At 50.8% G+C, this 13179-nt stretch overlaps 1 protein-coding gene across 1 annotated transcript; it reads left to right on the plus strand.

Moving 5' to 3' along the window:
* Nucleotides 1-392: 392 nt before the first annotated feature.
* UNC119B (unc-119 lipid binding chaperone B) lies at nucleotides 393-12213 on the plus strand. The gene is made up of 5 exons (XM_019977694.2): nucleotides 393-685; nucleotides 3290-3403; nucleotides 6229-6349; nucleotides 6483-6655; nucleotides 8732-12213. Exons 1-5 carry the CDS (start codon nucleotides 442-444, stop codon nucleotides 8842-8844), a joined length of 765 nt encoding a protein of 254 aa, XP_019833253.1. The 5' UTR covers nucleotides 393-441; the 3' UTR covers nucleotides 8845-12213.
* Nucleotides 12214-13179: the final 966 nt, after the last annotated feature.

Raw genomic sequence — 13179 nt, forward strand, 5'->3', positions numbered from 1 at the left:
TCCTTGCAGCCCAGTTCAATGTTTAGCCCAAAGCCTGACGCAGTAGGGTTTAAGAATGGAAATCTAATCGGACAGCTGCTTTTGCACAGCAAACACAGTCTTAACTTACCTTCTAGACTGCAGATGAAACCACATTTTCTCAAGATGCCTTGTTTGCATTTTATGTGCTAGAAAGTCATTTGACCGTACGAAATATATGCTAGATGTTTGGGGTGACTTCGGGGGCCAAGTGGAGAGTCCGGGGTACTAACGTGGCGGCCCACCTGGCTGGACCAGTGCTGGAGTCGGGGCTTGAGGGGGAGGGTAGGGGCGGGGGGCGCCAGCGACGCGGCTCGCAGGCCCCGCCCACCTCGGCCCCGCCTTCAGGTCCCAGCCCGGCCCCGCCCCCTCTCTCCATAGTTACGGCGCTGCGGAGGCGGCGGCCATCTTGGCGGCGGAGCGATGAGCGGGTCGAATTCGAAGGCTGCGGCCTTGGGGTCGGCCGTTGGGCCCGCGGGGCTGGTAACTGGCAAGGAAGAGAAGAAGAAGGCTGGCGGCGGCGTCCTGAACAGGCTCAAGGGGCGGCGGCAGGCGCCCCACCACGCGGCAGACGACGGCATCGGGGCAGCGGTCACGGAGCAGGAGCTGCTGGCTCTGGACACCATCCGGCCCGAGCACGTCCTGCGCCTCAGCCAGGTCACCGAGAGTGAGTACGGGGCCGGCCGCGTCCTCCCCTCGGCGTCGGGCCGCCGGGCCCCCGGACCCCGTGTCGCCTTCCGCGGAGCCGGCCGCTCGCGGCTCGGCGGGCCCAGGGGGTCCACCCAGGCGTCCCCGACTGGCCAGGCCTCGCTGCCCACTGCTCCGCCCGACCGAGTCGGCGCTCCCCTCCCTCACCTACACCTCAAGGGGATGGGTCCCCTTGAGCTCGACTGCCCTCCCCTGACTCCGGCCACGTCAGGCTTCCCTGTGGCCCGTCCCGGTTGGGCCCTCAGGCCCGGCCGACCGTACTCCTCCTCAGCTGGATCTCTTTGGGTGGGGACCCCCTCTCTTGGCTTCTTAACTAGCTCCTCCTGACCCTGGCAAGTGGGCCGCTGCCTCTCCCCGACTCCCTTAGCCCCCAGCTCGCTGCTATCAGAGAAGTTCCTGCTCAGCTTGGCCCCCTCGACCTGAGCCAGCTTCTGCTGCCCTCTGCCAGCCCAGACCCTACCTGCTTTCTCCGCGTTTCCCTCCACTCCGGCCCCCCGGACAGCCCCTCCTGGCTCCAGCCTGCTGTGGCTCCCTGCCTCGGCCCCCTGCCTCTTTTGGGTCCCAAGCGTTGCCCTTTTTGTGTGCAGGTGGGCTTTTCTTTTCTTTAAGTACATTGCCGCGGAGTTTCTGCCTCATTTATATGTATGTAATGTATATATTAATAAAGTTTCAGTTCCACGTATAAAACCTAAATGTGAATCCTGCCTTTGACACTTGATCTAGTGATTGATGAATATGTCAGAGTATCAGAGATGCATTTCTTGCATAGGATGCAACGGTTTTACACCTTTTATTGATAGAAGAAATACATAGCCCGCCACCTGTCCTGGCTCTCCTCCCTCTTCCTGTTCTCTTCCAGGTCATCCTCTTACTTGATGCCCTTTCTGTTGCCGCTGTTTCCCCCTGAGTTTCCAGTCCATAGGTTAGATCCTGCTTGCCCAGCCCACCCACCTGCTCCATCCTCTGGACTTATAACTTTGAAGCCCCAGCACCAGCTTGATGGATTAAGGCTGCTCTCCTTTTATCTGTTGACTTGCTTTGGTCCACAGCTCAGGTGGCCCTCAGGAAGCTGGAGGCCATCCCAGTGATTTGAGGATGGCAGTTTGAGGCCTTGGTTCAACCTGTGTGAAATAGAATTCCCATCTTCTAAGACAGTTTTAATTTGATTCTGAGTATTGTCACGTGTCCGTTTTCAATCACTGTTTGCCTTGGGACTATCCTGAGTGTGGCTTTAGAAGGTCTTGCTCTTCTGTTTCATAGAAACATTGTGAAAAAGCTGCTTCTATTCCAACCCAGTTATCACCAGGGGTTCTGAAAGTGTGGAAATGCTCGCCACCTCACCTTTTCTCACCTCCTGCTTTCTCTTGATAGCAAGGATGAATCTAGCCGCTAGTGCCTGACGCTAAGTGGCATGCTCAGAGGGCACTCAGGCCCTGTGTAGGAACTTGAGCTTGGTGCCGTTGTTTCAGAACACCTCCGCAGCTTCTTGGAGAAAGTCATAAGTCAGCTTGGTGACCTCTGGAGTTTGTTACTTTTCTTAAAGTCTCTTCCGTTCAGCAGGGTATTGATTGAGGCCCCTGTAAAGGTGCAGAACCAATATCAGTGCCTTGGGAAGTTATGGAATAATCAGTAGCTCTCAATTTTGCCATCTTATTGGAGAGTCAGCTTGTAAAACATGAAACAGCGAACACAGCAGGCAGTATAAGATACAGTACCAAAGTGAACTGTGGAGATGATGCTCTCAGGAGTCATGGTGGAAAGAAAGAAATGAAATCATCTTTGGTCAGCACTGTCTTGATTAACAGATGAAGCTATTGGCGGCTCCATCTCCCTTTGGCCTCATGCCCTCTCCAGCAAATCTGTCCTGCCACCTGGGTGGGTAGGGCCCACCGCCTGGTTTTGTGCAGCCCACAATCCAAGAATGATTTTTACCTTTTCAAATGGTTGGGGAAAAAAATCTCTTGGGACACACAGTTATATAAAATTTGTATTTTTTTGTCTGTAAATAGTTGTGTGACTGCATTTGTGCTACAGTGACGGAGTTGAGTAGTTCTGATAGTGAGTGTGTGGCCTCAAAAACTAAGTTACTCATTTTCTGACCCTTTACAGAGAAAGTTGGCTGATCTCTGCTTTGTGATACGGTCAGCAGGCATGCACCACATTCACCACTGCGTGCATGCGTGTGTGCTCGCTCAGTCGTGTCTGACTTTTGGGTCAGCATGTTTTTAAATGGATTTCTAAAAAAGTTCTGTTGTGTTTTGACTTCTGATGAAAGGTTTTTAGGTCATTTTTGAAGTGTTTCCAGAGAAATTCCCTTCTACCATTCCTGTTTCTAAGTGTTACGGTAATCTTCCATCTAAACCAAGTCCATGCACTTTTCTCCTTTCTTGGATCCCATAATTCTCTGCATGCAACTTTTGGCTATAACATAAGAGGAAGTTTTGGGGTATATTTTATGTAAGAAAAAAAACAACCCGAGTTTGCTTCACAACTTGAGAAGGAAATGGAAGTTTCGGAGGATTATTTAACAGCATTGGTCTCTCTCTCTCTCTTTCATTTTCAGATTATTTATGTAAACCTGAAGACAACATCTACAGTATTGATTTTACCCGCTTCAAAATTCGGGATTTGGAGACAGGGACAGTGCTTTTTGAAATTGCCAAACCTTGTGTTTCAGGTAGGTCTCAGTATCGCATCAACAGTAGTCAGTTGACTGTCGGAGCACAGAGTCTTTGAGGCTTGAGTTTTTGTGTGCCATTGCATCCTGTATCATGGACGCCGCAAGGCCTGCCTCTGAGCCGCCTCCTAAAGCCTGGCCTACAGGTTTGAAGCTGTGCTTGCTGAGTATTTACTCTGCACTGGTTATCAGTTCCATGGTTTTCTGTTTACATCATCTCATGGAATCCTCACACCTCTGTGAGGAGTTATTATCCTTATCTTCCAGATAAGGAAACAGGCCCAGAATTTCCAAGTGACTTTCCTAAGGTCCCATGCTCTTTGATCTGATCGCGTCACCTCCACTTAGGAAGGAATCCTTGAAATGAAAGTATAATGAGGAAAGCCTGCCCGAGCCTTGAGTCGTGGGGATTCTCTGGAAGGGTGATAGGGAGGCTTCCAGTCCACATCATGAGGCAGTTTCTTTCTCTTCTCACGCCCTTTCCATTGAATAGTGTCTCAGATTTCCTAGTTAGTCCCGGTTTGGATTTTAATCTCCAGCATTTTCTGGATGACCAGAAGGCCCAGGCCTGTGAACTCATTTGCTTGGGACCCCTTCAGTTAGCCTTGAATGAATACTGCTCGTGCTTGTGATGTGGTTCCAGGGCACTTCATTTCTGACTAGGGGACCACTTGTAGGTCTGGGGAGCATGTCACTGGAGATTGAGCGCCCCCTGGAGTTTGTTTTTAGAACTCCAGCCCAGATAGTCCAGAGTTGCAGCCAGTCTGTGCTAATGCCTCTTTTTGCCAAGCTTTTCACATCTATTTGCTATTCAGAAGGAGCCTGTAAGTTTGGTAAGACAGCTGTTAGTAACCAAGTAAGTCAAAGGGTTTCATGAAAAAGTCTCAGCCAGACTAAGGCATCCGTCTCTTGACCCCACTTGAGATTCCTTGCTGATTGACCCAACGTGAGATTGCTACCATAATCCTGGACTGACCAGGGCACTAAGGCTCGAGCTGGTAGGTACTTATCTTGTATTGGGAGGGTCGGGGCCACCTAGTTTCCTGGGTCTGTGCCATTCGCATCTCTAAGCTTCCTGTCCTTGTGTTAAGATGTTCCCAGGACCCAGGGAACACCAGGGCTACTTCGGGTATATGGATTTGGATGAGACAGGACTGAGAATGGTCATTTCAGTACAAAACTGAACTGTCACAGGAAGGTCAGCACCAGACACTGTAAAAATACCTTGATTTTCAGCCCGTCCAGCCTTTAAGGACCTTGATTGACTAAGGTGCACGCCGAACCAGAGCCCTCCTGCAGCACTTTTCTGATGAGCTCGAATCCCCAAGAAGATCTGCTCTGTTTCTTTCTGAATCCCATAGTTGGAGCCGGGCCTCTGGAGTCTACCTTTGAACTCCCACTCAGTCTGGCTGTCCACTGCTCTTGGGATATTTGATGCTAAAAAAGACTTCTCTTATTGTATTGGTCAGCCTAGACCTGGAAAAAAATGCTCTTGCTGGACACTGGGTGGCTGCTAGAGAGGGCGCTAACTCCTGGTTCACATTAGAATGTCTGCCAGTTCCTTTTGGGTTCAGGAATGGGCTAGACCAGAGCCCATCATTACTGGTGTGGACCGTCTTCTTTCTTGGGTCCTGCGTGTTGGTTCATGGCCCATCTGCTTCATGCTTCACTCTTTCTCAGATGGTCAGAGTGTTGGGCCTGGTATGGCCTGGAATAGGTAGTAATCCAAGGAGGTGCAGTTCCCCAAGGCTGAAGGTCACTGTCTTTCATTTAAATAGCAGAATTATTTCTAGGGATTTGTCTTTGCTGTGCCAGAAATTTCTGCATTCTTTGGAGGTGCCTTCTCGATAGTTTCAACTTTTGCAGCCTCTTTATTTTGCTTAGCAGCAAGCACATTAACTTGGTCAACAGCCGACCTGGTCTGTAAAGCACAGACCACTTCAGGGGCCTGGTACCCACCTGGTGTTCAGGCTTCAGCGTTAGGACATGGCCCAAGGCCTCAGGTTATATAAAAGGCAAATAGCCTCGTGTTTAAGAATAGGCTTCGAGTCTGATGGGCCTGGATCTACATCCTTGCTCCCTTAATTTACTGTAGGCTCACTTCGCTTTATTGAACTTCACAGATAGTGTGTTTTTTTATAAATTGAGATAGTGTGTTTTTTTATAAATTGAAAGTTCATGGCAGTTTTGTATTGAGTAAGTCTGTTGGCTCCATTTTTTCAACAACATTAAAAGTTTTTTAAATTTATAGTTGATTTACAGTGTTGTGTTACTTTCTGGTGTATAGTTATATATTTTTTCATTTTCTTTCCCATTATGGTTTATTACAGGATATTGTATGTAGCAGCATTATTTATATTTTGCTATGGCTTTGCAGGATCTTAGTTCCCTGACCAGGGATCCAACCCATGCCCCCTGCAGTGGAACCACAGAGTCCTAACCACTGGGACCACCAGGGAATTCTCGGCAGCGTTATTTTCATTTTAATTTTTTTTTAATATTTATATTTATTCAATTTACTTCTTTGGCTGCTCTGAGTCTTAGTTGTGGCATGTGGGATCTAGTTCCCTGACCAGGGATTCAACCCTGGGGTTTTGATTGAAGACTGGGGGGAGTTTGGACCCATAAGCTCACCTCTCTGGGTCTGTAAAGTGGAGATAAAATGCAGACAACACCTCCAGGGTTGTTAGGACCCTGTGAGGTGTGCAGGATGGAGCCAGGAATCTTCAGCAGGTGCTCAGTGAGCACGGCCGTCCTGCTGCGGGTGTCGGTACCCCGGACTGGTCGTGCTTTTTGCTGAGCTGGCGTTCCGTGTGCCCTTTCAGACCAGGAGGAGGAAGAGGACGAGGAAGGGGAGGCAGGCGGAGATGTGGACGTCAGCGCAGGCCGCTTCGTCCGCTACCAGTTCACACCGGCGTTTCTCCGCCTGCGCACCGTGGGCGCCACGTGAGTCCCGGCATCTCCTGAGGGGAGCACCTTCTTCTGGTTCACAGAGAAGAATGTCCTGTGTTGGATTGGGGTTGGCTCTAGCGGAGGGAGGAGGCAACAAAGCCGAGCTTACGGAGATTGTGTTTCGCAGGGTGGAGTTCACCGTGGGAGACAAACCTGTGTCAAACTTCCGCATGATCGAGCGGCACTACTTCCGGGAACGGCTGCTGAAAAATTTTGACTTTGATTTCGGCTTCTGCATCCCCAGCAGCAGGAACACTTGCGAGCACATCTATGAGTTTCCCCAACTTTCTGAGGATGTCAGTAGGTATCCCCTGACTTGTGCAACGTTTTGGATCTTTCAGCTTAGCAGGAGTGGACCTTGAAGTGAAATCCATCTGGTCTGGCGATCTCGTTGGCAGAGAACCAGGGATGTGATGGGTTTCCAGTCACTTGACCTCAGGCTTCTCATTTCCTTTCGCTCCTGTCTCGTGTTTCACACTCTGGCTCTGCTGGCAGCGGGACTCTGAAGTTGTTGATACAGGCCATCCTTTAAGAAGCCTGTGCAGGGAAGGGTGTAATGGAGGGAGATGAGAGGAGACCCCGGCCCTCCCCGGGGTGCCCATTCCATACACAGCCAGTCACGGTTTCACTGTTCTGAACCCCAGTTCCTGCTCAGCACTGCACTGGCCCTTTGCTTCCTCCTTAATCAGAGCTCTGGTGAAACTAAGCTGAGTGGGATTCTCAATCTGAGGACCACCTCTTTCTCATTCTCTGCCAGTAGAAGGGTCATGAGATAAACTGTCAGAATAGATCAGGCAGGAAATAGTGAGCTGGTCGAGGTGTGGGAGCAGGAGTGACAGAATGGAAACAAGGTCTTAGGAAGAGATATGGGGAGGGAGACCTGGGGGAGGCACCAAGCAGGGAAGGCCAGGCCAGGGAGGAGATGGACTCGATGACAGGACGAACAGGATGTGTAGTCCTGTGGTTTCCATCTGGCTCTTTGACATTAGCATCGCCTGTGAGTCGTGAGGGTAAGTTGTTCTAGAGCAATGAAGATACAATGGGATCTGTGAGTAGTGGTGGAGTTTAGTTGAATTGTGGGCAAGGGTCTGCATACACTGACCAGTTTTCTCAGAGTCCCAGATCCTTGAGAGTGTTGTTTTCTGACAAGTGCTCTGTGCTTGTGCAGCAGTCCTATTCACAGGTAAAGTGAGGATTGATGAGAAGTGGGCAGGGTGTCAACTATATCTGCTATCATCATGATCCTGTTTTTATAAAGCCTGCTCCCCAAGCTGGGCTGGAATTGTTGATACTTGCAAGAGATTAAGTACAGCATTTCAAGTTTTTTATCAAAGGCCAGCCATCTAACTTTCTCTCCTTGAAACCAGATAAGCTAAAAGGGGATGGGGGTCAGTCCTCTGGATGTGAGCTAAATAACGTTGGTGAGTTCAGAGAACTTGAAGCAGTCAACGCACCTTTTGAGAACTGTGGTCAGCGACAGCGTTTCCTCCAGAGGATTCAGAATAGCGCATGATCACTGACTCAGAATCAACCAGGGGTGGTGGCTCGCAGGTCCCTTGACCCTCCATTTATAGTTAAAGACCTGGGGCAGCTGCCTCAACACACAGAAAATTCAAGTCTGGGTCCCAGGGCAGGCTTGCCTTTGCAGGATCGTTGGCGAGTTAACAACCACGCGCCATCTCTGGAGAAGACACCTTGCCCCCCTGCACACCTAGGATTCCTTTGTTGTAGGGGTGCCTGTGGGTGGGCCCAGTGAGGCACCACTTTCTAAATTTGGACCAGAATGTCTGGACGTGGGGGCCAGAAGCACCAATCAGTCAGCTGCTTTGATGCATGTTGGCAGACGGGCGAGCTCCTCTCCCTAGGGTTCTGACTGAGCACCAGGCTGATGATGGCCACGGAGGGCCAGGCCCAGCGCTTGTGGCCTCCTGCTGTGGAAGTGGATGGCACGCACCGTTTGGGGGCCTCTGTGGTCCCAGGTCTCCCCAGCTCTCCAGGCCTGGCTCCCTCTGTTCTGACCTCATTATTCTGATAGCACACACTCACATTTCAGGAAGGGCTGGTTTATGCACTTTTGTGTGTGGGTGCTCAGTCATGCCTGACTCTTTGCAGCCCCATGGACTGTAGCCCCACCAGGCTCCTCTGTCCTTGGGATTTCCTAGGCAAGAACACTGGAGTGGGTTGCCATTTCCTCCTCCAAGGGATCTTCCTGACCCAGGGATCGGACCTGCGTCTCTTCTGTCTCCTGCATTGGCTGGCGGGTTCTTTACCACTGAGTTACCTGGGGATTTAGAGGGGATGCTGAGTTTTTTCCCACCTGGTCCATAGGGCAGACTCACACATAACTGTTTGCATTTTTTCCCTTCTAACTTGTAGTTCGTCTGATGATTGAAAATCCCTATGAGACCCGTTCTGACAGCTTTTACTTCGTCGACAACAAGCTGATAATGCACAACAAGGCCGACTATGCCTATAATGGGGGCCAGTAGCAGCGGCCAGAGCAGACGGGGAGGTGCTTTGCTGTGGCCCGAGGTCCTGGCGCACGGAGGTGGTTGAAGCTGCTGTCTGTTGACACATATCTGGAACGTGGCCCCCGGAAGCCGAGGCCGGGGTGGTAGTTTCCTGTGCTCCAAGAGAGGTGCCAAGCAGTGCTGTGTCTCTTTCCCCCTGTATTTTTTCCTCCCTTTTCCCCCTGCCCCTTAGGTTGCAGAGGTAGTCAAACTTAAAATAAGACTCCTGGAATCCAGATAGAAAGAAAGTTTATTTTCCCGGCTCCTTCAGGATGTCCTGATGAGCCTGGGTCTCTGCAGGCACAGCTGTACTAGGGAGAGAAGGCTCTTCTGTAGCTTCAGGGGCCCTCTGTGAAGCTGAGACTCCGCCCTCACCTGCAGGGCCGCCATCAGCACGCTCAGACCTCAGCCTGAGCATTGTCCTTAACCTGCTGGAGAGGACCTTGAACGGAGTGGAGCAGAGGATGGGGCCAGGAGTTGAGGCACGGGGATGGGCAAGGCTGCCGAACCTAGGGAGCCCTTACCTGTCTGACTTCCGGGATCTTGGCTGCTGCTCCTGGCGCACCCCCGAGGTTTCAGCCTGGCCGTGCCTTCCCGTTCTCCTTCCAGACGGAAGATGAGCTTGCCCTGCTTTTCCTAGCTCCTGCCTTTTGAGGGTCTCCTGAAATCGAATGTGTCCATTTTCTCTCTGGGAACTGTAGTGTCGCTCGAGGCCAGCACAGGCCTCGTTGTGTTCTGGTTTTTTATTTCTAGGCTTGTGGGGAGGTTTTACAAAATGTCAGGGGTGCTCCCAGCGTACGTGATGTGTGGCTAGACTCCCGAGTGCCGATCAGACTCCCACGGCTCCTCTGGATCTTGTCCTCTCTGCTTTTGTACTGAAGCTGCTCTGGAACCATCCTGGCCGGTCCCACCTGAGTAAGGCGGATTCTGGTCCTGTGGACCGCTAGTCGGAATGGTCTCGGTGTTGGGAAAAGGGGGAAATGGGCTGAGGTGGCCTGGCAGAGACATGTGTTCTCCAAAACGTGTCTCTCTGCACTTCCCTCAGGCCCTCATTGGACGGACTCGCCCCGCCTTAGTTCCCTAACTGCTGTCTGTGTGGGTGGATTCAGGTGCTCAGGCCTAACTCCTGTCCTTATGATGAGATTTTTGCCGTGGCCAGGGCTCAGCGTTCATAGGAAGGTCGCAGTAGGAAGGGCCCAGGCACGTGGTACCTCTGACAGGAGCGCCGCCTCCCCGGTGTTGGGGAGAAAGGCCGGGCGGGGCCAGGAGAGGAGGGCCCGCGCTGTGCCGCAGGTGGACCTGGCCTTTCGCTGCCCCGTGTTGCACCCTGTTTGGTTTGTAGAGCATGAGTGGCCTTGAACTTTGGTCCAGTGCTTTGTGCCAGGCCAGAGTCTGGGCTGTGCCAGAGGCCAGCAACTTGCTCACTGAGAGCACCCTGGTTTCATCGTGGGTGCCAGCCCTGCACCCAGCTCCCGAGGCAAGAAGAAACTGGGCTCCCTGCAGGGCAGGCTGCTCACCCCAGACCTGATGAGCCCCAGAACTGGAGTCGGCTGCAAATCCAGGTGCCTTAGGTGTGGCTCCTTCCCGTCCCTGGCGGACAGACGCGGCGCTGCCTCTTCACCTTCTCTCTCGCTGGGGCACCTTCAACAGATCTGTGTTCACTGGGCTCTTCTCTCTGCGACAAGCCCACTCGGGAGAGTTTCCACTATTTGATGTTTAATTATTATCTAGGAAATGGTTTGGAGCTGTCCAGAGCCCTGCTCAGGAGAGTGTGTCCCAGACAGATCCCGTCTTGTGGGCTCGTAGGCTGTCCCTCAGCTGCAGTGTTAGTGGTTGCTGGGAGGAGGGCAGGGGGAAGCGGGTGTTCTGGCTTGAAGAGTGCTGCGCCCTTTTCCCAGGAGCTTGCCTTAGTTTCACTGGAGACCACTGTGAGGCAGGATAGGGGTTGGTCCCCTTCTGCACTTGAAGGTCTGGCGTCTGTACCTGGGACTCCAGATTCTTGTGTCCAGCTACTCAGGAAACCTTGAGGAGCCTCTGGGGTGTTGACTAGGATAAGCTTGAAATTCATCCTTCTGTACCCGAACTGGGGAGAGAATTGGAAATTATACTTTCTCTGAAAGTAGCTGAACTCATCAGAAGCTGAATCAGGAGGCTGTGGCGTTGAGAAATTTGGACTATGGGCAGCAGTTACCTGTGGGCACTGGGGCAGCCAGCCAGAAACTGCCTGCCGGGGAGACACGCCCTCCCTCTGTTCAGACCTGGCACTGGCGAGGCAGCTCCTGAAGGGAACACATCCCAGCAGACCAGCTCACCCAGCTGTGGCCAGAGGGCTGCCGCCTGCACCCCTCCTCCTCCTGTCTCGCTCCTGTCCTTCTGCCCTGGAGGCTCCTGGGAGAGCACCTTTCTTTTCCTGTGGCGCCTTTGGGCTGAGATGCCCTTTTAGCTTCTGCAGAGAAGACCATGGTTTATTTTATTCTGTGTTTTAAAGAGTAAACAGGAAATAAGTAAAAGTCGTTCTGGGATAAAGTAGGTCATCCTCTCCTCATGTATCAGCTCGTAGCTGTCTCGCAGGGAACGCAAGTATTCAGGGCTTTGCAGGACTTCTGAAGGCACTCAAAGTATGGACCACCCGATTCTCAAATACGGGCAGTGATTTGGGGGTCTTGGAGCGCTCCTTAGACTGAAGAGTCTTGATGCGGCAGTAGCTGGGGGGATCTTCAACTTGTTTTTTTAGTCGAAGTGGAACTCACTTCTGGAACAGCCTTAATAGGCTGTGTCCAGTGTGCCAGTTGGGTGTCTTGCTCTGGTGTGTCTTGCCACCCTGATCCTCTCAGTTGAGTACTCCCAGTGTCCTCTTAGTTTTTTGCTGTAAAGTCACTTTCTTCCTGGTGGCCTTTGTCACCATGATTTCAGATTGGGGAATGGGGACCATTCTCAGAATTATAGCACAGACTCAGTGTCTGTGGGTGAGGACCCCTGATGCAGAGGATGCCAGTCTACTGGTGAAGGAACCTAAGCGTCGATCCTGTTTCTCACATTCCATGTCACGGAACGTCTTAGGCACAAGAAGGATCTGATGGAGGTGGATTTACCCCTTGTTGTATACAAAGGATCACGTAAAGTCGTTGAACTTGTGAAAGTCTATTTTTTTCCCCTGTAAGTCTATTTTTCACAGAATATAAGAAACGTCAATGACCAAATCTGTCCTTCCTCCCTTTCCCCTTCCTTCACCTAAGATCCTCGTTCCAGTTTCTATTGTCTTTGTGTCCAAAGTAAACTAGGTGACTTATTTGTATAAAATGTTATTTTGCCACAAGAGACAGTAATAAAAGAAAGATTTTCACAGTATGTGTGCCCTCTCGTGTCTCCTGACTGGGCCTCTTGCTTTGCAGGGGGAGTAGGTATGGAGTGGGGGTGGGCTCTGAGTTTCTTTACGTGGCCTTTCTGTAAACCTTTCGGTTTAAAGGGTAGCCCTGGTTTCTAGAGTGATAGGACACAGTATTGTGTGTTAGGTTTCATGTGTCTTTGCTTTGCAATTTAATGAAATGGTTTGAGAATTTTAAATGCATATGTATTTTAAAGTTAGGTTCATTGAGGTGTGTTTTAACCATACCTCATCTAAGAGTCAATTCAACCCATTTAAGAGTATGGTTTGATGAGTTTGATAAATGGATACCTGATCACAGTCATGATAAAGGACGTTTCCATCACCTTGGAAAATTTCCTCAAGTTCCTGCTGTCTGCAGCCAGTTCCCTCCCTCCACGCAACCCCTTGGAACCAACTTCTGATTCCTGTCTTTTTGGGAAAACATGCATATTTTTAATATAACACTTACATTCATGTTTAAGGTCACAAACGATGCAAGTTAAAAATAACTCTGGTTTAGACAGTTTGTGGCACCTGAAGGTCTGTTGGCCTCTGCCTACAAACACTCATTGATTTTCCCCTTCTCTTCCCCCTTTTCTTCTACCCAGGGCTGGTGCCCACGTGCGGTAGTAAAAGGTATGAAAGCCTCAGAGGAGCATTTGCCAACGACAGTAAATGTACTGTCGGTTTAGAGGCTTGCTTTTGAATGCATTTCTTCTAAATGCAAATATAGAAGCATCAACTCAGTGGACATGAATTTGAGCAAACTCTGGAAGATAGTAGAGGACAGAGGAGCCTCGTGGGCACAGTCCATGGGGTTGCAAAGAATTGGACATGACTTAGTGACTTCACGAAAAAAACATTTGAAAGACTGCCACATCTTTTAATTGATCTTCAGAAATCAGATCAAGTTCTGGTTTCAGTCTGTGCTGGAGACAGACGCCTGG

Source organism: Bos indicus, chromosome 17 (assembly GCF_029378745.1).
Source record: "Bos indicus isolate NIAB-ARS_2022 breed Sahiwal x Tharparkar chromosome 17, NIAB-ARS_B.indTharparkar_mat_pri_1.0, whole genome shotgun sequence".
NCBI lineage: Eukaryota > Metazoa > Chordata > Mammalia > Artiodactyla > Bovidae > Bos > Bos indicus.

Coding starts and splice junctions, on each gene's coding strand:
- UNC119B (XM_019977694.2), top strand. CDS start 442: ATGAGCGGGTCGAATTCGAAGGCTGCGGCCTTGGGGTCGGCCGTTGGG. Junction 686..3,289: donor CCTCAGCCAGGTCACCGAGA/GTGAGTACGGGG, acceptor TTTCATTTTCAG/ATTATTTATGTAAACCTGAA. Junction 6,656..8,731: donor CCAACTTTCTGAGGATGTCA/GTAGGTATCCCC, acceptor TCTAACTTGTAG/TTCGTCTGATGATTGAAAAT.